Consider the following 20,177-nt stretch of genomic DNA (forward strand, 5'->3'; position numbering starts at 1 on the left):
AGACTTTTGACACATTCTGCACTCCCTCCAAGGACCCTGATTTCCTAAAAGCTTTTTAAACAAATTTGCATTCATTAAATTTACTCTTTGTGCTGCGAAGTTTAGTGGATTTCAATAAATGCTTAATGTTTTGTATTCACCATTACAGTGTCATAAAGAGTAGTTTCACCATCTTGAAATGTTCCCTATACTTCATCTATTTATTGGTTTCCCCAGTGAGCCCCCAGCAAACACCGATATATCTCTATAGTTTTGCCTTCTAAAGAATGCTATATAATTAAAATCATACAGTATATAGCTTTTTCATACTGGCTTCTTTCATTTAGCAATATGCATTTGAGATTCATCCATGTCTTTTTGTGACTTGATACCTCATTTTTTAAATTGGGAAATAATATTACTTTGGATGTACCATGGTTCGTTTACCCATTCATCTATCAAAGGAAATTTTGGTTGCTTCCCGTTTTTGGCTATTATCAGTAAAGCTGCCATAAATATCCATATACAGGTATTTCTGTGAATAGATGTTTCTTTAAATCATATGGGAAAATATCAAAGAGTGGAGTTGTTCACCCATGTGTAAGGCTATGTTAAAAGCCTTGTTCAAAAAAAACTGCCAAATTATTCTGCAAAGTCCTTGTACCATTTTGCATTCCCACTAACAGTGAGTGAGAGTTCCAGTTGCTCTGCATTCTTACCAGCAGATGGTATTGTCATTGTTTTGGATTTTAGACATTTTATTAGGTGTACAGTGGTATCTCATTGTTTTTAAATTTGCAATTCCCTAATAATGTTGAGCATCTTTTCATATGCTTGTCATCTGTATGTCTTTGGTGAAGCGTCACTTTAGATCTATTGCCCATTTTTTAATTGATTTGTTTTCTTATTGTATATTTTGCATATAAATTTTTTAATCAGATATAGTGTTCTACAGTATTTTCTCCTAGTCTGTGCCTTGTCTTTTCATTCTTTTAAAAGCGTATTTCACAGAGTAGAAGCTTTTTTTTTTTTTAAAGTACTAATCTGTAACTCTTTTTTTTTTTTTTTAAGATTTTATTTATTTATTTGACAGGCAGAGATCACAAGTAGGCAGAGAGACAGGCAGAAAGAGAGAGAGGAGGAAGCAGGCTCCCTGCTAAGCAGAGAGCCCGATGCGGGCTTGATCCCAGGACACTGGGATCATGACACGAGCCGAAGGCAGAGGCTTTAACCCACTGAGCCACCCAGGTGCTCCCAGAAGCTTTTTTAAAAATTATGTTATGTTAGTCATCATACAAGTACATCATTAGTTTTTGATGTAATGTTCCATGATTCATTATTTGCATATAATACCCAGTGCACAGAGCAGAAGTTTTAAATAAATTCCAAATTATCAGTGTTTTCTTTCAAAGATAATGCTATTGGTATTATAATTAACAAATCATTATTAAACCCAAGGTCATGTAGGTTTTCTACTTTAAGAAGTTTTATAATCTTGGCTAACCTGGATGGCTTAGTCGGTTAAGCATCTGCCTTTGGCTCAGGTCATTATCCCAGGGTCCTGGGATCAAGCCCTGCATCAGGCTCCCTGTTCAGCCAGGAAGCTTGCTTCTCCCTCTCCCTCTGCCTGCTGCACCTCCCTCCCCCCCGCCATGCTCTCTCCTTCTCTCTCTCTGTGTCAAATAAATAAATAAAATCTTTAAAATAAAGTTTTATAATCTTATACTTCACATTTTGGTCTATGATCCATTTTGAGTTAATTTATGTTTAATACTTGCATTTGTGTTAATTTTTTTTTTTTTGCATATAATTTTGTCTAAGAGTTGCAGCACTATGAAAAGATTGTCTTTTCTACTACGTTGAACTCTCTCTCCTTCCCCTTTGTCCGAGTTAGTTGAATATACTTGTGTGGGTCTACTTCTGAGCCTTGTTTTGTTCCATTGATCTGTTTATTCTTTTTTTTTAAGTTTTTATTTATTTATTTGACAGAGATAGCACAAGCAAGGGGAGCAGCAGAGTGAGAGGGAGAAGCAGGCTCTCCACTGAGCAGGAATATTTTATATTGCATTATTATATCACTAAATAATGATGATATGTAAGACTCACTCAGATTAATCCTATTTGGGAAGAGGAGTGGGTGAATAGGGATATAAATGAAAAAAGGCCATGATTCTGATCATCCTTTAAGTTGAAAGTGATAGCGGCACTCTTGTCAAAAATCAGTTGGCCAGAGATGTATACATTTATTTCGGTTCTTTCAGTCCTGTTCTGTGGATCTGTATGTCTGTCAGTTTGTCAGTAGTGTACTGTTTTGAATACTGTAGTAATATGTAATCACATGTTTTTGATTATTTCATCACAAGCTTTGTGCAGTGGCAGTATCGTAACCAATTAGGTTTATCTGAGGCGTGATTATTGCTAATTGATCATTTCATCACAAAGATAAGTTTTGAAACCAAGAAGTATGAGTCTTCCAAGTATGTTGTACTTTTTCAGTGCTCTTGGTATTTGAGGTGCCTCACACTTTCATTTGAATTTTAGAATCTTTTTTTTCATTTCTACAACAAAGGCCATTCAAATATTGAAAGGTTTCATTGAAAATATAGATTACTTTGACTAGTAGACATTTTAACAACATTAATTCTTATAGTTTATGAACACAAAGTGTCTTTTCATTTATCTAGGTCTTTTTTAGTTTCTTTCAGCAATATTTTGTACTTTTCAGCATATAAGTCTTTTATCTCCTTGGTTAAATTTATTCTAGACTTTTTTTTTGGATGCCATTGTTAATGGAATTGTTTTTCTTAAAAATTTTTATTGTTCCTTTTGGTGTATAGAAAAAAAGTAACTGAATTTTCAGTGTTTATATTTTAACCTCGCTACTTTCCTGAGTTTATTATTAGCTCCATAGTTCTTTTGTGGATTCTTTGGGATGATACATATATATATGTATCATCCTATGGTGCCCCAAATGTCAAAACAGTATTGAAAAAGTAAAATCATGTTATCTGTGAAAAAAAATAGTTTACTTCTTTACCAATTCAAATGCTTCTTTATTTAATTTTCTTGTTTAATTGTCTGGCTAGAACCTCCAGTACATTGTTGAATAGCAATGGTGAAAGTGTACATCCTTGTTTTGCTTCTGATTTTAGGGAAATAAACTTTCAGTCTTTTTCTAGCGAGTATTAGGTGTCGGTTTTTTATAAAGGTCCTTTATCATGTTGAGAAAGTTCCTCTATATTTCTACTTTTCTGAATATTTTTGTTATGAAAAGATGATGAATTCTGTTGAATGCTATTTCTGTATTAATTGAGGTGATGTGGTTATTTTCTTTCCTTCTATAAATGCAGTATATTACATTGATTTTTACATGTGGAATTATCTTTGTATTCCTGGGATAACTCCCAGTTGTATAATCTTTTTATTATGCTGATTGGTTGAATTTATTAGTATATTATATCTTTATATCCATATCAAAAGGATATTGGTTTGTAGTTTTCTTTTCTTGTAGTGTTTGGCATTTGTATCAGGGTAATTTTGGGTTCATAGAATGAGTTAGGAAGTGTTGTATTTTTTTGAAGAGTTTGGAAAGGAATGATGCTAATTCTTTAAATTTTTGGCAGAGTTCACCAGTTAAGCCATCTGATATGGTAGAGTTTGTTGTTGTTGTTGTTGTTGTTGTGGGGGGAAGTTTGTGGATTACTGATCATGTCTCTTGTTTTAAGTTTGTCCAGATTTTCTATTTTTTTCCTTGAGTCATTTTGGTAATTTCTATGCATCTACAAATTTGTCCATCTATCTTAATTGTCTAATTTGTGTACTGTTGCTCAGATTTTTCATAATACTCTCTTAAAATCCTTTTTGTTTTAGTAACATTGGTAGTAATGTCCCCATTTTTGCTTCTGATTTTAGTTATTTTATAGTTTTGTCTTTCTTTTTTTCTTTGTCAGTATAGTTAATGGTTTGTCATATTTGTGATAAATATATCACCAGCTTTTGGTTTCATTAGTTTTTCTGTTTTGCTGTTTTCTATTGTATTTTTTTTCTGCATGATCTTTATTTTATTTTCCTCTGTTAACTTTGAGGTTTAGTTTTCTGTTATTTTTCTGGTTCCATAAGCTGTAGTTAGATTATTGGGTTTTAGATTTTTCTTCTCTTTTTAAGATAGGCATTTGCTGCAAAAAATTTCACTCTGAATACAGTTTTTGCTCCATTTTATAAGTTCTCTGGTATGTTGTATTTTTGCTCTGATTTTTCTCTATTTTCTGATTTTTCCTGTGGTTTTTCTTTGATCAGTTGATTAAGAATGTGTTGTTCAGTTCTAACTTCAGCAGCACATATACTAAAATTGAAACAATTTGGGCAAGATCAACATAGCTCGCAGGCAAGGATGACATGCAAATTTGTGAAGCATTCCATATTTTTATTAAAAATATAAAACTATTGCAAAGTTCTTTAAAAATGCATTGTTCAGTTTCCATATATGTGAATTTTCCAGGTCTTTTCTGTTATGATTTGTAATTTCATTACATTTGGACCAAGAAGATTTTCTTGTGATTTCAGTTTATTGTTGAGAATTATTTTGTGAATAACATGTTATATCTTGGAGAATATGCCCCAGGCACATAAGAGAAATGTACGTGCTGCTTTTGTGGGGTAAATTTTTTTATTTTGTGTGTATATGTGTACATATATGTTTGTATTTTTATATATAACATGTAATGTGTAATATAAATGTGATCATATATTTATGTTTATATATTATGCAATTATATATTTATGTAATATAATATTTATAAATATAAATCTATATTATGTGTTGTATATACTTAAATATCATGTATCTGTGTTTGTACCTATAGGTATACTTATCTTACAGGTCCAATTGGTTTATAGTATTGTTCAAGTTCTCTATTTCCATAACAATCTTCTATCCAGATAATCTGTTCATTATTGAAAGCATAATATTGACATTTCCAGGTATTACTGTAGACCTCTCTTTATTTCTTCCTTCAAATTTGTCAGTCTTTGCTGCATATATTTTGCTCTGTTGATTGGTATGCACATGTCTATAATTGTTATATCTTCTGGTTAATTCACCTGTTATCAATATATAATATCCTTTGTTGTTTCTTATAATAATTTTTGACTTAAAGTATTTTGTCTGCTACTAGTGTGGCCACCCAGCTATCTTCTGGTTCCTGTTTGCATGTTTACTTTTAACATATATGTGTCTTTGGATGCAGTGTGAGTCTAAGGTTACTATATAGTTTGATTTTTTTTTTAAACCACTCTGCCATTTGTGATATTTGACCTATTTCCATTTATAGTAGTCACAGATAAGGATATGATTTGATAAGGAATGATTTCATTATCTCATTTTGCTATTTTTTGTGCATGTCTTATACTTTTTCTTATTTCTTCACTTGCTGCTTTTTTGAATTTAATTGATTTTTTGCAATATACCATTCTGATTCTTGTCTAATTTTTCAAATGTTTATATCTAAAATATTTTTTTGGTTACCTAGGAATTACAATGAAAATCCTGAATTTACAACATAGTTTGGATTGATACAAACTTAGCTTCAGTTGTATACAAAAACTCTGTTTCTATACAATTTTTTCCTTTTTTTCATGTTATTGTCATGAATTACATCTTAATACATTGTGCACACATTAACATATAATTCTTTTTTTTATGTATTTGTGTTTGAATGAATCCCCTTAGAATTTTTTATAAGGCAAGTTCACTAGTTATAATCTCAGTTTTTTGGTTTTGTTTTTATTTGGTAATCTCTTAATTTCTCCTTTATTTTTGAAGGGTAGTTTTCCTGGATAGAGAATTCTTGGTTGAGTGTTCTTTTAGTGCTTTAATTTAAACAGGTAATCCCATAGGCTTCTGGCCTCCATGCTTTGTGATGAGAACTTGGCTTTTCATCTTACTGTGGATCCCTAGCATACAGTGCCTTGCTTTTCTCTTGGTGCTTTACATCTTTTCTTTGGCTTTTGACAATTTGAATATAATTCAAATTGGTATGCTGTCTGCATTTATTCTTCTTGTAATTCAGTTTGTTTCTTCAATGTGTAAATCCTTATCTTTTTTCAAATTTGAGAAATTTTTGTCTATTATTTTTTCAGATATTCTTTCTGCCTGTTTTTCATTCTTTTTTTTTTTTTAAGATTTTATTTATTTATTTGTCAGGGATAGAGGGAGAGAGAGCTAGCGAGCACATGCAGACAGAGAGGCAGGCAGAGGCAGAGGGAGGAGCAGGCTCCTGCTGAGCAAGGAGCCCAATGTAGGACTCGATCCCAGGACGCTGGGATCATGACCTGAGCCGAAGGCATCCGCTTAACCAACTGAGCCACCCAGGCGTCCCTGTTTTTCATTCTTTTTCTGAAGTTTTTAATCATGCATATGTTGGAATACCTTGACAGGCTTTTAACAAATTTTTTTATTTCAATTCAGTTAAGTTAACATATAGGGTATTATTTCAGGGGTGGAACTTAGTGATTCATTATCAGTTGCATATAACACCCAGTGCTTATTCTATCAAGTGCCTTCCTTGATGCCCATCAGCCAGTTATTGCATCCTTCTACCTACCTCTCCTCCAGCAAGCCTCGGTTTCCTATGTTAAGAGTCTCTTATGGTTTGCCTCCCTGTCTGTTTTTATCTTATTTTATTTTTCCTTCCCTTCCCCTTTATCTGTTTTGTTTAAGTTCCACATATAAGTTAAATCATACAGTATTTTTCTTTCTCTGACTTAATTTTGCTTAGCATAATAACCTCTAGTTCCATCTCCATCATTGCAAATGGCAAGACTTCATTCTTTTTGATGGCTGAGTAATATATATATATATATATATATATATATATGTGTGTGTGTGTGTGTGTGTGTGTGTGTGTGTGTGTATTATTATACATATTTACCACATCATCTTTATCCATTCATCTGTCAATCTGGGCTCTTTATATATTTTGACTGTTGTGGACATTGTTGCTATAAATATTGGGGTATATGTGCTCCTTCAAGTCACTGTGTTTGTATCCTTTGGATAAATACCTGTTAGTGCAATTGCTGGGTTGTAGGGTAGTTCTGTTTTTAAGTTTTTGAGGAACCTCCATACTATTTTCTAGAGTGGCTACACCAGTTTGCATTCCCACCTGAGTGTAAGAAGGTTCCCATTTCTCTGCATCCTGGCCAACATCTGTTGTTTTCTGACTTGTTAATTTTAGCCATTCTGACTGGTATGAAGTGGTATCTAATCGTGGTTCTGGTCAGGCCTTTTGTTTATAAAATAAATTTTATTTATTTTATTGTTTTTCTTTCTTCTATGTAGCCTGAATAATTGCAATGGACAAATCTTCAGATTTGTTGATTCTTTCTTCTCTTTGTTCAAATCTGTTATTGAAAGTCTTGTGATTTTTTTTTTTTCATGAGGACCAAATCAAGATAATGTATTTGAAACGCTTATCACAATACTGGCATCAAGTAGGTAGGTGAAAATGTGGGTTCACAACTATATCATTTCTTAATTCTTAAGTGTTAACTCTTAATTGTTTTTTTTTCTTAATTTTTAATTGTAAAAAATTACATAAAATTTACCATTTCAGCTATTTTAAAGTATAGTTCAGTAGCATTAACTATTGTTGTAGAACAGATCTTTAGAACTTTTTTATCTTGCATAATTGAACCTCTGTATTCAGTGAGGTTCCTTTTCTCCTTTTCCCTCTCTTCCCAGTCCCTAATAACCACTATTTTACTTTCTGTGTCTATGAGTTTGACTATTCTAGATACTTCATATATGTGGAATCATGCAGTATTGTCATTTTGTGACTGGCCTATGTCACTTAGCAAAGTGTCCTCAAGGTTCATCTGTGTTGTTGCATGTCATAAGCTTTTCTTCTTTTTAAAGGAGAATAATAATGCATTATATGTATATACCACATTTACCCATTCATCTTTTGATGGACATTTGGATTGTTTCCACCTCTTGACTTATAATACTGCAGTGAATGTGGGTGTATATATATCTCTTTGAGATCCTGCTTTCAGTTATTGTGGATGTATACTCAGGAGTTTTAGTGAATTTTTCATTTGTCATACTTTAACTGCAGAATTTGTTTGTTTTTTATATTGCTTCTTTACCCATGTTCTGTACTTGTTTAAATATTCTTTGCTTATGGTTTTCTTGAGTTCTTTGAATATATCAAAGACAGTTGTTTTAAAGGCTGTCAATAGACAAAGTTCAATTGTTTGAGCTTCATCAGGGATCATTTCTGTTATTACTTTTTCTTTTTCTGTAACTGGATGATACTTTCTTTGCATGACCCTAAGTTTTTATTGAAAAATAGACATTTTGAATATTTTAATGTGGCAATACTGGAAATCATATTCTGCACTCTCCTTAGGGTTTGTTTTGTTACTTGCTTATAGGCTCTAGGTGTTTGCTTTTTAAGTAATTTTTTAAAACTATTTTTGTAAAGTCTTTTTGCTCATCATGTTTAGTCTGAGAAATTTGTATTACTTTAGCTGTGTTTTAGGCAGGGATTTCCTTAAATGCCAAAAATAAACAAAAGAGACAAAAGGAGGAGAGAAGGAGAGTGAGAGTAAGAGAGAAGGGAAGGAGGGAAAGAGGAAGGGAGGGTGACAGAGAAAGAAGGAAGAATTCAAAGCAGGAGAGTAAAAAATTCTCAAAGTCAAAATTTAAAAAAAACTTGTTATCTTTTCATCTTTGCATGTTGGCTCCTTTTTTGGGTACTCCTTCAGTGCATAGCTTGATGATTTACAACTCTGCCTTAACCTTCACTTACTACTTTTTCTGAGCCTAGAGATCATGTAGAGTTGAAAGCTTTGGGTGCTCTTATGGCTTTACTGAGAATGCATCCTACTGTGGACTTTTTTTTTTTGTGGCTTCACTATTCATTTATGTTTATCAACTGTAATATTTTGTTCCAGGATGATTGTGGATTGTCTGTCTCCCAGTGGTTTTGAGCAATGCCCATTACTTTTCTACACTGTGTGAATTCCAAACTAGGCAAAACAAACACATACATTTTGTCACTCAGGTAACCCCAGACAGGTTAGAACAGAGAAACACAATTTTTTGGAATAAGGTCTTCGCTGAGCTTTTTGGAAACAGGTACTGAGGTTCTAATTTGGGAACGAGATCTACTCTCTTCAGATTTGCAGTCAGGCTATAGAGGGCCATATGGAAAAGGCCAGTCTCACTGACAACTAGAGTGCAGAACCATACAGCAACTCAGAAATGGCTTAGAAGTTTCTTAAGAATTTAAACATATTTACTGTGTCACCCAGCAGTCCCACTACTCCTGGGCATGGAAGTTTATATTCACACAAAAACCTGTGCATGAATGTTTGTCATAGTTTTATTTATAACAGCTAGAAACTGGAAAACCCCAAAAATGTCCTTCAGTGAGTACATGGATACACAAACTGGTACATCCATGCAAAGGAATACCACTCAACAATAAAATGTAATGAATTATTGATATATTCAGTGACTTAGGTGATTCTTTTTTTCTTTTTTTTTTTTAAGATTTTATTTATTTATTTGTCAGAGAGAGAGACAGAGAGATAGAGAGAGAGAGAGGGAGGTGAAGTACAACCAGGGGGAGCAGGAGGCAAGGGAAAAGTAGGTTCTCCGCCAAGCAAGGAACTGAGTGCGGGACTCAATCCCAGGACTCTGGGATTATGACCTAAGCCAAATAATAGACACTTAACTGTCTGAGAAACCCAGGTGCCTCGACTTAGGTGAATCTTAAAGGTATTCTGTTGAGTGTAGGAAGCCAGTCTAAAAGGGTTGCAAACTCTGATTCCATTTATATGACATTCTTAAAAGACATAGCTGTAGTGTTGGAGAATGGATCATTGTTGGGGATATGAGTGGGTGGTGGGTGTAACTATAGCTGGATAGTACAAGGAAGATTTTTTCAGGTGAAGAGACTATTTTTGTCCTAAGTGTATTGGTGCTTACACAAAATAATATGTATTTTAAAATTCATAAACTGTACAATAAGAAAAAGATAATTTTACTGCATGATAATTAAAATAGATAGTGCTGTTCATTTGTCAGAAACGTGAAGGCTTTCTTCAATTTATTAGTGAAAGAGGGATGCATGGAAGAAAGAACTGGCCTACCAGCTTGCTGTATTTGATGGAAAAGTATTCTCAGAGGTCAAGGAAATTCTATGATGATTCTGCTAATAAGTATTCAGAGTTTTAATTCCAATGAGGCTTGTGGGAAACCTCTGGGAGCCAGAATATACAGATTTAAGGTTTTTTTTGTCATACTCCCAGCTAATGGTCTTATTAGATGATCTCCCAACTTAAACAGGTACATGTGGATGTTGGCTGTCAAGAAGTCCTGGCTCGCCAGTTAGGGGATCCTGGCATAACAAATATGGAACAGAAACTCTTTCCCACGTTAACCAGTCTCCATGCTGCATGTTTTTTTTTTTTTTTTTTCCTTTCTATAATAATTCTTACCTGTGTAGATGACAGATTTCTAAGCTGGTAGAGAAAAATTACAATAGATCAAATTTTTTTTTACTTCCTCTCTTTTGCCTGCTTCCTTACTGAAAGGTCTCAGTAATATCTCTGATATAACTCTGAGAAGCATAGATCTCCTATAAAGATGAATAAGGGAACATTGTTTAAGACAGATGTTAGAATCCAGTCTTCAACTCCTTATTCGGCTTTGTATGTCATCTCTGAGGTGCTGAGACCCACACCTCAAATCTCTTGCCCATCTCACATATATTGTCCCCTGCTGAACATGTCTTCCAAAGATGCAGCAAACATATCAAAATTACCAGGTTCTAAAATTAGGTATTAATTCTTTTAGCTCTTACCGGTTTTGGTTTTCTTTTTTTTTATACTTTATTTCAGTGAATAGGAATTATCCATGCGTTTCTCAAGCCAGGAACCAAGGAGTTATTTGTGGCTCCTTCCTTACTGCTCAGTGAGATTTTGTTTTATAGATCCTGACTCCTCAGTATGTTTTGTAACTGCTTATCCTTCATTCTCACTGACACTGATTAATGCCAGGCCACCATCATGTCACATGGCTTCTGCAATAGCCACAAACTGCTTTTTATTTCCTATTTAAATTCATTTTGAACACAGCAACCAGAATATTTCTTTAATGTAAATTTCAATTTACCACTTGTGAAAACTTATCAGTCATACCTCTTTCATTGACATAAAGTCTAGACGCCTTAATATGACCTAAATAGTTGTTCATGGTATAGATCTACTTCTCTGAGTGTTGTCTTAGTCACCTAGGGCTACTATAACAAAACACTGTAGACTGAGTGGCTTAAACAGCAGACATTTATTTCAGTTTTGGAGGCTGGAAGTCCAAGATCAACGTGTTGGCAGATTCATTCCCTGATGAAGACAGACCCCTTTCCTTGCTTCCAGATAGCCACCTTTTTACTATATACTCACATGGTGGGAGAGAAAGAGTGTGTGCTCCGATTTCTTTCTCTTCTTTATAAGGACATTAATCCCATCATAGGGTTCCCACTATCCTGACTCTGACTAGAACAAATTACCCCTGGAGACCCTACCTCCACATAGACTCATATTGTGGGCTAGGGCTTCAGTATAAGAACTTTGGGAAAATACAAATAGTCCATAACAAGTATTAACAAACTACTTGCATTTATCTGCATTGAGCAGGTCAGTAAACTCTGTCATATAAGCCAGCTACATCTGGCGAACCACCTTGTTTTTTCACAGCCTGAAAAAGGTTTTTTTTACATTTTAGGTGATTATACTTTAAATGATTCTGTAAGTACCTATGTAGTATACTGATTTTGTCTGTGGGCCTGCAAAGTCTAAGTATTTACTTTTTGTCTTTTAAAAATAAATTTATTTTTTTATACTTGCATTTAGAGTAGATTATGCTTTTTGATTCCTTGCCCTTAGCATACTGTTTATGTAGAAGGTATTTTCCTCTTCCATGTTCTAGAGACCATATTTGTTTATTCTTTAGATTTTCTCTGACTTGATTTTGTTTTAGATTTTCTCTGACATGCCAAGACTTAGATATCCATCCATCGTGCTTTCATGGTAGTTGAGCCATTACCATACTGTAAAGAAACTGTTTCTGGGAAGACAAGTACCCTTGGAGGGCTCTTGCAACCTTGTTCAATTACCATTTGTAAAGTAGAGCCCTGGAGTGTTGGATGGTGAACCCTACTTCAGTAAAAGAGAACAAAGGAAATTGCAATAGAGAAGTTTATTACTAATAGGTATTGAAGGAAGTATTTGGCATGCCTGGAGGGGCCATAAAAGTGCAGGTAAGGAAAGTCACAAGTCCTGCGGTATGTGACTTTATTAGGATTGATGACTAGAGTGCTTTGGGATTCCTGAACTAATTCTGGATTGGTCAGTAGAAACCGAAAAGAATAGGGTTTTGATAACGCCAAGTGAGTTTATTTAAGGGGTGCGCAAGAGGAAGGCATTGGGAGGCAGGGTAATTACAGCTCACAAGGGCTGTTGGGGAAATCCTATCAGGAATTTACATTTTCTTGTGATGCTGGGATTATTACCTAGGGGCATGAACTCATGGGAGGGGCTAGTTTCAGTTCAAGGCCTGGACAGGTCCCTTGGCCACACAAAATGGATGCCAAGGCAGCAATATCATAGTTTAGATACACTCTTGTCAAAGACAAAGACGTGGGTATATCTTGTGCCTTCTACATTCTGGTTTTTATATGTGTTGAGTTATTGAGGGTATGTCTTTCAGTTGCCACATGGAGGGACAGCGTCAAATTCCCTCCCCACAAATTTGTTCAGATGTGAATACTGTATACTAAGAGGGTATGAAACAATTTATTACTCAAGTAATGATGCTTTCTGGGGAGAGCAGAGCAGGTACCCAAAGTGGACAAGAATAGTTTGAGTGAAGTTAAGAGAGGCAGGTAGCTCTGGTTTTTATTGCGGTTAAGGGATGTACCAGGTTGATGGGTTCCCATACTCAGGCTAGGTTTATGTGGTTTGAACTTCTCTGCTGATGTCAAGAAAGGTAGACTTTTTCCAACATGAAGTTTTGGATATTATAAAAGCTTACTACAGAAAAATAAAGAATATAAAGAGCATAAATCCATATTATATCACATAATGGAAAATTATAATAATCCTTTGGCTTATCACCATCCTGATGTATTTTTCAGCATTAAAGATAAAGTCATATTGTACATATACAATTCTTTTCCCTGCCCCCATGCTACACATCATCTTCTCATGTGTCTAGATAAATTTATGAAACATCATATGCAGTGATTTATTGGTGAGTGTTAAGTTGAGGCATAAATATGGATGGTTTTCCTTCCTTTTTCCACTGTGCTTTCTTAGTACCTTCTCAGAGTGATATAATTATTCTGTTACGTTTACATTCATTGGAACAGACTAATTTTCCTTCTGTAAGATTAATTTTTTAACACTTTCATTATAAAATGAAACCTACAGAAAACCACACAAAACAAATATAGGGTTTAGCTAGTTATTAAAAGTTGAACATGTTTTTGGTAGTGTGGCAGTGCTTTTACTGATAGTTGTGTCTCAGCAAGCCAAAGCCTGCTCTGGACCTAGAAAACGATGTTCTCTATTGCCTTTGATACTTTGCTGCATCCTTATTTATCAGAGCTGGCTTGGGGCACCCAACATTATTTTGTTTCACACATATATACATGTACACAGACAGCCAAATGTTTTTATAGGAGATAAGATTTTTTAAGTAAAACTACATAAGTCAGTGCTTAATGCAGAAAATGAGAAAATGCAAGTACTCTAACGAAAACAAAAAAAAAGAAAAACTCCATAACCTATGTTTTGGCTTCCTTTCAACTTTTTTCTTTGCATATTATACAGTGTTTTCTCTTTTTCCCCCATAAAATGGATAATTCTGTACATGCTGTTTTATAGACCTATTTTTTTTAAATTTAATATTTAGTTCTTTTCAGTGGAAAAAATGTATTTTTTCATTTAAAGTTAAAAACATTTTGTGTTCATACCAGTACTTTGCACTTACATTCAGGAACATAGGTTTTTAATTTAATTTTATTGTTTTTTACATCCTTTTTTTCTTTTACCTAATTTGAGAATCCACTTTTCAACAAACATTAATATAATTGTTTTCATTTATATCCATGTATGCACAACCAGAATAATGATGCCAGTACTACCATCCATAATATAACTACTGAAAATAGTTTGAAAAATTTTCCTCACTTGCAATAGTTTCTCTCTAAGCATAATATCATAAACTTAATAGACAGTTAGACTCATTTATTTTAATTTACTTATGACTTACAGAGATTTGTCAAAACATTTGTCAGAGCAAAAGATTAGAAACAACCATCTGTTTTTCTACCCAATTGACATCTTTCCTTGTCTATAAATATATTTTCATTATTATTTTTTTTTTTAGTACAAACACATTTATTTACTAACTAAAGGGATTATCCTAATTAAATCAACACTTTGAAATAGTTGCATGTAAAATGTTTGTGCTAAAGATAACTGAACACAGTAATGGAAAAAAAAAAAGCAGTATGGAGATTTGCTCATTGAACTGAGCTTGTTCATCGTCACAGCTAATTCCTGTCCAAAGTGGTGATGGAATTTTTACTCTACCTTTTCACAGACCCAAGTACAGATGACATTGTTCATTATGCATTCCACCACTAATTTCCCATTTTCCAATTTTCTTGTGATTGTACTTTCCTTCCTGTCCCACTCCTAATGTTGTATCAATGCACTATCTGTGAAGTTGTAGACCATCTGAGTTTTTCTGCCATCAGCTGTAGTTTCTTCAGACTTCTCTCCCAGGTTACATGAAAACTGTGAGGTTTTCCCAAAGTGCTCTCAGTTTTTATGGTGAGGTTTTTGTCCTCAGAAGAGATGATACAATCTGGTTTGGCCACCGCACCCACTTTTCACAGAGCCATTCCCACTCCTACTTCCCACTCCTACTTCCTTCATGTATTCGCCAAAGCCTTTGCTCTCCACTAAGCACCATCTTCTACTGGCTGCTGAATGGTGGCCATGGTGGGCACAGGTGAGTGGGCAAGCAGGCCGAGCAAGCAGAACAGCGTGGGGCGTCGGGAGTGTGGCTTGCTCATTATTATTATTATTATTATTTTTTAAAGATTTTATTTATTTATTTGACAGTCAGAGATCACAAGTAGGCAGAGAGGCAGGCAGAGAGAGAGAGGAGGAAACAGGCTCCTGGCGGAACAGAAAACCAGATGCGGGGCTGGATCCCAGGATCATGACCTGAGCCAAAGGCAGACTTTAACCCACTGAGCCACCCAGGCACCCCGGTGTTTAGCCTTTTTTTGTTCTTGGGCATTTCTACTTTTTTGCCATTCTCTCTCTCTTTTTTTTTTTTTTTTTTCATATGAGAGAGAGAGAGAGAGGAAACACAAGCAGGGGGAGTGGGAGAGGGAAAAGCACGCTTCCTGCTGGGCAGGGAGCCCAACATGGGACTCTGTTTCAGGACCCTGGGATTGTGACCTAACCCCAAGGCAGACGCTTAACCATCTGAGCCACCCTGTTGCCCCCTTTTTTGCCATTCTAAATAATGCTGCAGTAACAGTACCTACACATACATTTTCTGCATTTATCTATTGCTGAGGGCTAAAAAGACAAAGGAAGAACTTGTCTTTTTAAAAAGGTTTTAGTTAAATTTTGACAAATTGGTTGCCAGAAAGTTTATGAATCTAATCCTATCTGCATTATTAATGAGTACTAGATTCTTTTCAATTTTGCTAAGTCACCATTGGTGTTAGCATTTTTTCCTACATCTTATTTATTGGATGTTTATTTTATATTTTGGAAATTGTCTATTATGGCCTTTGCCAGTTTTTTTTTTCCCATGTCCTTTTATTTGGGGGGGGGTGCTTTTAGGAAGACATATATTAAGGCAGCAGGTATTTCATGATGGAAAGAGGTTCTGTGAAATAATTCCTTTTTATGTCAAGGTTAAATAATTATCCAGAGGTGTTTCTTCATTTCTGCTTTTTCTGAAACAATTATTCCATTTGCTTTTAGTCCTCAATGCATTCTGGAAGGAAGGCAAACAGCACAAAATTGGAATGGTTTGGATGGAATACCCAACATAGAAAATAAATTCTAATTTTATTCATATTATCTGTAATAAAGTCGACATCCCCCTTCTATAAGAGTTTTTCAAATTCGTAATCTCTAAATTGTTTAAAAATTTATGGATTTCTGTGTCTTTTCATTTATATATACTAATGAAAGTTCTTGTAGTTGAATTAGTTCTTAGATTAGAAGTATCAGCTAGTAGACTACAAGTCAAACTGAGTTCCTGACTTTAAACTTAGTTTTTATTTTGCTAATTAGACTTCAGAATAAGAGTCTTTGAAAGCAAAACATTACTCTTCTCAGGATAGGTGAGAGCCGGTAAAATTGCAAATAGAACCCCAGAGTGGCTGCTTATACCAGTTTAACTAGTCCACTAGTCCAGTACTATTTGTCTTTTATTTTTTATTTTTTAAAAGATTGTATTTATTTATTTCTTTGACAGAGAGAGACACAGAGATAGCGGGGCCACAAGCAGGGGGAGTGGGAGAGGGAGAAGCCTGCTTCTCTCAGAGCAGAGAGCCCGATATGCAGGGATCATGACCTGAGCCAAAGGCAGATGCTTAATGACTGAGCCACCCAGGTGCTCCAAATATTTGTCTTTTATAGAAAAAACAAATTAAGGCAAACCAAACAAGGGTAGTAGTGGTGCTGCTGAAGGTAAGAGTAGGTGGGTTTGACACAAGAAAGAAAATGAAATAATTATGTAGTTAAATACTTTTGTTATTTTACATGAGTGGTCCAATCCCTATGTATAATAAAACACAACCTCTCACACCAAATGTGAATAAATTTTGGGAGATTCTTTACCATCTTTGATTGTTCATGTTATCAAGGAGATTGGTTTAAGCATGGACTCAGGAGGTAGACCTTATGTGTTTGCATCCTATTTTGGCTCTCTGTACATTAATTTCTAGTAATTGTAATAGTCATTAAATCAGGGTTAAATAGGGTTATTTTGAAGGTTAAGTGAATTAATATTTGTAAAGTACTTAGAATAAGTGAATTAATATTTGTAAAGTACTTAGAACAATATTGTGCAGTGAGTATTGTGCAAGTTTTTAAAAATGAATTTAAAAAATTTCTTTGTGGGAGAAAGAGTAGGAGAAGAATATTATGAATAGTTTAACAAGTAAACTGAATCTTTTTTATTAAAAAGTTTTTATCTTAAAAATTTATTTTTACAACATAAACATTGAGTGAATTCAGTCTATTATAAAGTGATATTTTCAAAACTAATGATTACATCCATTTTTTAAGGTAGATTACAGCATTTTTTACTGCTTTTATTCACAGGATATTCTGAATAATCTTGAATCATGTGACCTTGAGGACGATGACCTTATGCTTGATGTGGATCTGCCTGAGGATGCACCTCTTGAAAATGGTAAGTGACGATGATATTCAAACTCCAGAGGCATATATAGTTGAGCTGCTTGTCTAGGGCCAATTTAATATTTGTTACTTACAAACTTCCTAATCTCAATGAAGGAAGTCTTTCAGACTGAGAATCAGCCTTAGTGATATTAATTAGATTCATTTACAAACTTATTTAAATGTTTCAAACCTTGATTTTGTTGGTCTTAGACATGTCTGTATGATCCAGTGAAATTGTATATCTCTATTATAAAGTAAGTAGTAGGTAGGATTTGTCCTTTTTGCTCCTGTGTACATATCCAACTTTTATTCCCTTTGTTTCATTTTGATTCTAAGAAGAAACACATTCAGAGAAAGAGAGATATCACTTGACTTGTGAAATAGTGGTAAAATTCACTAAGTTTTAACTTATGATAAATAAGTGTTACTAAGGATAAATATTTTTAAAAGGTCAATTCTGAAAATTTTAAAAAGATTATTTCTGGGAAAATGGAGACTTTCTAAATAAATCATTTCTCCCCCGCCTTTTTTTTTTTTTTTAACTCCCAAACCCAATCTGTCTTTCTTTCTGGATCCTAGTAACTGCTGGGGTAAGGATTTAGACAATCCATATGCAAGAGGGCCCTAGGTACTCTTGTCCCCACTGACTTAATATTTATAGCATTTTCTATCTTAAGGACTGATCTAGAATTAGAGACTAGCCTAAAAAAGCCCCTGGGGCAAAGGTTGAAATGGGAATTCTCTGGAAGGAGGAGTGGTTCCAGAAGTTCTGCATTTGTCTGGTCTCGCAGGCCTCCTGGGGAGAGATGAACCAAAGAAGCTGGTGAAGTTTTATACATGATGCTAGAAAAATGCAGGGATATTTTGGAGAGGGCAGATATTTGTTCTGGTGCTACTGAGGGTACTAGAAGCTCACATTTGTCACTCCCCCTGACCCATACTGCCAGGGTGCTCTGTAACAATCTCAGAATCTCAGTGGCTTTCAAAATATACATTTATTTTCCTTATTCATGGATCTATAGATTAGCTGGGCCCATTCAGGCTATGGGATTGAGTTCAGGTCTACTCCTTACTTCTTCATTTTGAGATCAGGATTACCTGGATCAGGTTTGTCTCATGGCAGATAGAGAAGGACAATAGGCTGAACAGAGTCATGCATATCTTAGGGTCTTCACTTAGAGTCTTGACTTAGAATCAACACAGTTACTTCTGCCCACATTCTGTTGGCCAAAGCAAGTTATATGGCCAAGCCTAATACCAGTGGGACTGGGAAGTGTATTCTGTTCACGGTGAGGAACTCTGTGGCAGAAGACACTGAATATATAATTCTACTAAAGGAGATAGTGAAGAGCTGAGAACGATATCTACTCTACCACAGGGTTTGAGGCTGTAGCACCTTCTCGTGGTTCTGATGTCACCTAGGATGCTCAGAGCTGAGTTCTAGTCAACTGAGAAAGAAAAATCACAGCCAACATCCAGGAAGAAGAATAGGGAAAATAATAGAACTCCCAGGATTAGACTGGCCCAAGGAAGCAATAACGAAAGCACTTAAAGAAATACAGTTGCAGCATAGTGCTTTCTGGAGCTATAAAAGATTTTCTACCAGAATAGTTGAGTAGATGACAGAAAGCATAGCTACTGTTGAAATCCAAATTAGTGGCCTGGAAGGTCAAGTGGAAAAATAAAGAAAAATACAGGAAAATGTAGAACACAGAGGGAAAACATAAGCCATTAACAGTTATGGGGGGAAATGAGATGATTGAAGAGATTTCATGTGAGGTTTTAAGGGCTGGTAGTGAGGGTTGAGAGATGTACTTCCTTGGAATAAATCACATCCTAGATAATGCATTTGACTTTGACAGATTTTAACTTCTCTTTGGAAACTTTAAACCCTTTGTGAGCTATAGGAATTGGTATTAAAGCCTGCCTCATCTTTAGAGGACAGCCAGAAGTTATCCTCATGTTGGATCAAATTAGAAGAATAAGGAAATTTAAAGTCTGTGAGGTCTTGGTTGGGGACTTGTGAAAAGTAGTAGGGAACCCATGAGGTATAACATCTCACATATATCGTAGATTTTCCTCAGAGAAGGCAAACAGGTTTTGACTGTTTTGAGCTAACAGAACAGTGAAGAAAGCAGAACGTAAGTCTAAAATATGTAGCCTTTGGAGTCACCTGTATGCTTTCAAAAGGTGTTAGTCTACTTTCTTTCTTTCTTTTTTTTTTTTTTAAAGATTTTATTTATTTATTTTGTCAGAGAGAGAGCGAGCGAGAGCGAGCACAGGCAGACAGAGTGGAAGGCAGAGTCACAGGGAGAAGCAGGCTCCCTGCGGAGCAAGGAGCCCGATGTGGGACTCGATCCCAGGATGCTGGGATCATGACCTGAGCCGAAGGCAGCTGCTTAACCAACTGAGCCACCCAGGCGTCCCAGTGTTAGTCTACTTTCGAAGTCTGCAGTGGATTTAACCTTTCTTTGCTTACAGAACTGAATCAGAGCTCAGTCTGCATTCATAGAGAAGACTTTGTTGACAGCCTCTGAAAGCCCTTTTCTAACATCTTCTAGTTTCCCATGCAATGGATGGAAATTCAGTTGATACTACTCCAATATATGGCACTTTGGCATATTGAATAGTTTAAGCTTAAGGAGTTTGAGAAAAGTACAGAAACAAGAAAGTCACTTTGA

General features: G+C 35.0%; 1 protein-coding gene, 1 non-coding gene and 2 pseudogenes across 7 annotated transcripts in view; 3 read left to right on the forward strand and 1 right to left on the reverse strand.

Annotated features, from left to right (window-relative positions):
* Nucleotides 1–20,177, forward strand: part of CCSER2 (coiled-coil serine rich protein 2) — a 187,570-nt gene that overhangs the window by 69,277 nt on the left and 98,116 nt on the right. For all 6 annotated transcript variants that reach the window (XR_009403943.1, XM_059397936.1, XM_059397935.1 and 3 more), the window contains one exon: nt 17,416–17,506. Coding sequence is in view for 5 of the 6 variants with exons in the window: in XM_059397936.1 (XP_059253919.1) it covers nt 17,416–17,506 (91 nt within the window). In the remaining variant the exon portion in view is untranslated. The remainder of the gene's footprint in view (nt 1–17,415; nt 17,507–20,177) is intronic.
* LOC132016976 (U4 spliceosomal RNA) lies at nt 2,341–2,446 on the forward strand (annotated as a pseudogene).
* LOC132017049 (U6 spliceosomal RNA) lies at nt 4,298–4,404 on the forward strand. Its single transcript, XR_009404131.1, has one exon. It is a non-coding gene; the product is annotated as a U6 spliceosomal RNA (small nuclear RNA).
* On the reverse strand, nt 14,638–15,059 carry LOC132015269 (fatty acid-binding protein 5-like; annotated as a pseudogene).

The sequence above is a fragment of the Mustela nigripes genome, chromosome 4 (genome assembly GCF_022355385.1).
Source record: "Mustela nigripes isolate SB6536 chromosome 4, MUSNIG.SB6536, whole genome shotgun sequence".
Classification (NCBI taxonomy): Eukaryota; Metazoa; Chordata; class Mammalia; order Carnivora; family Mustelidae; genus Mustela; species Mustela nigripes.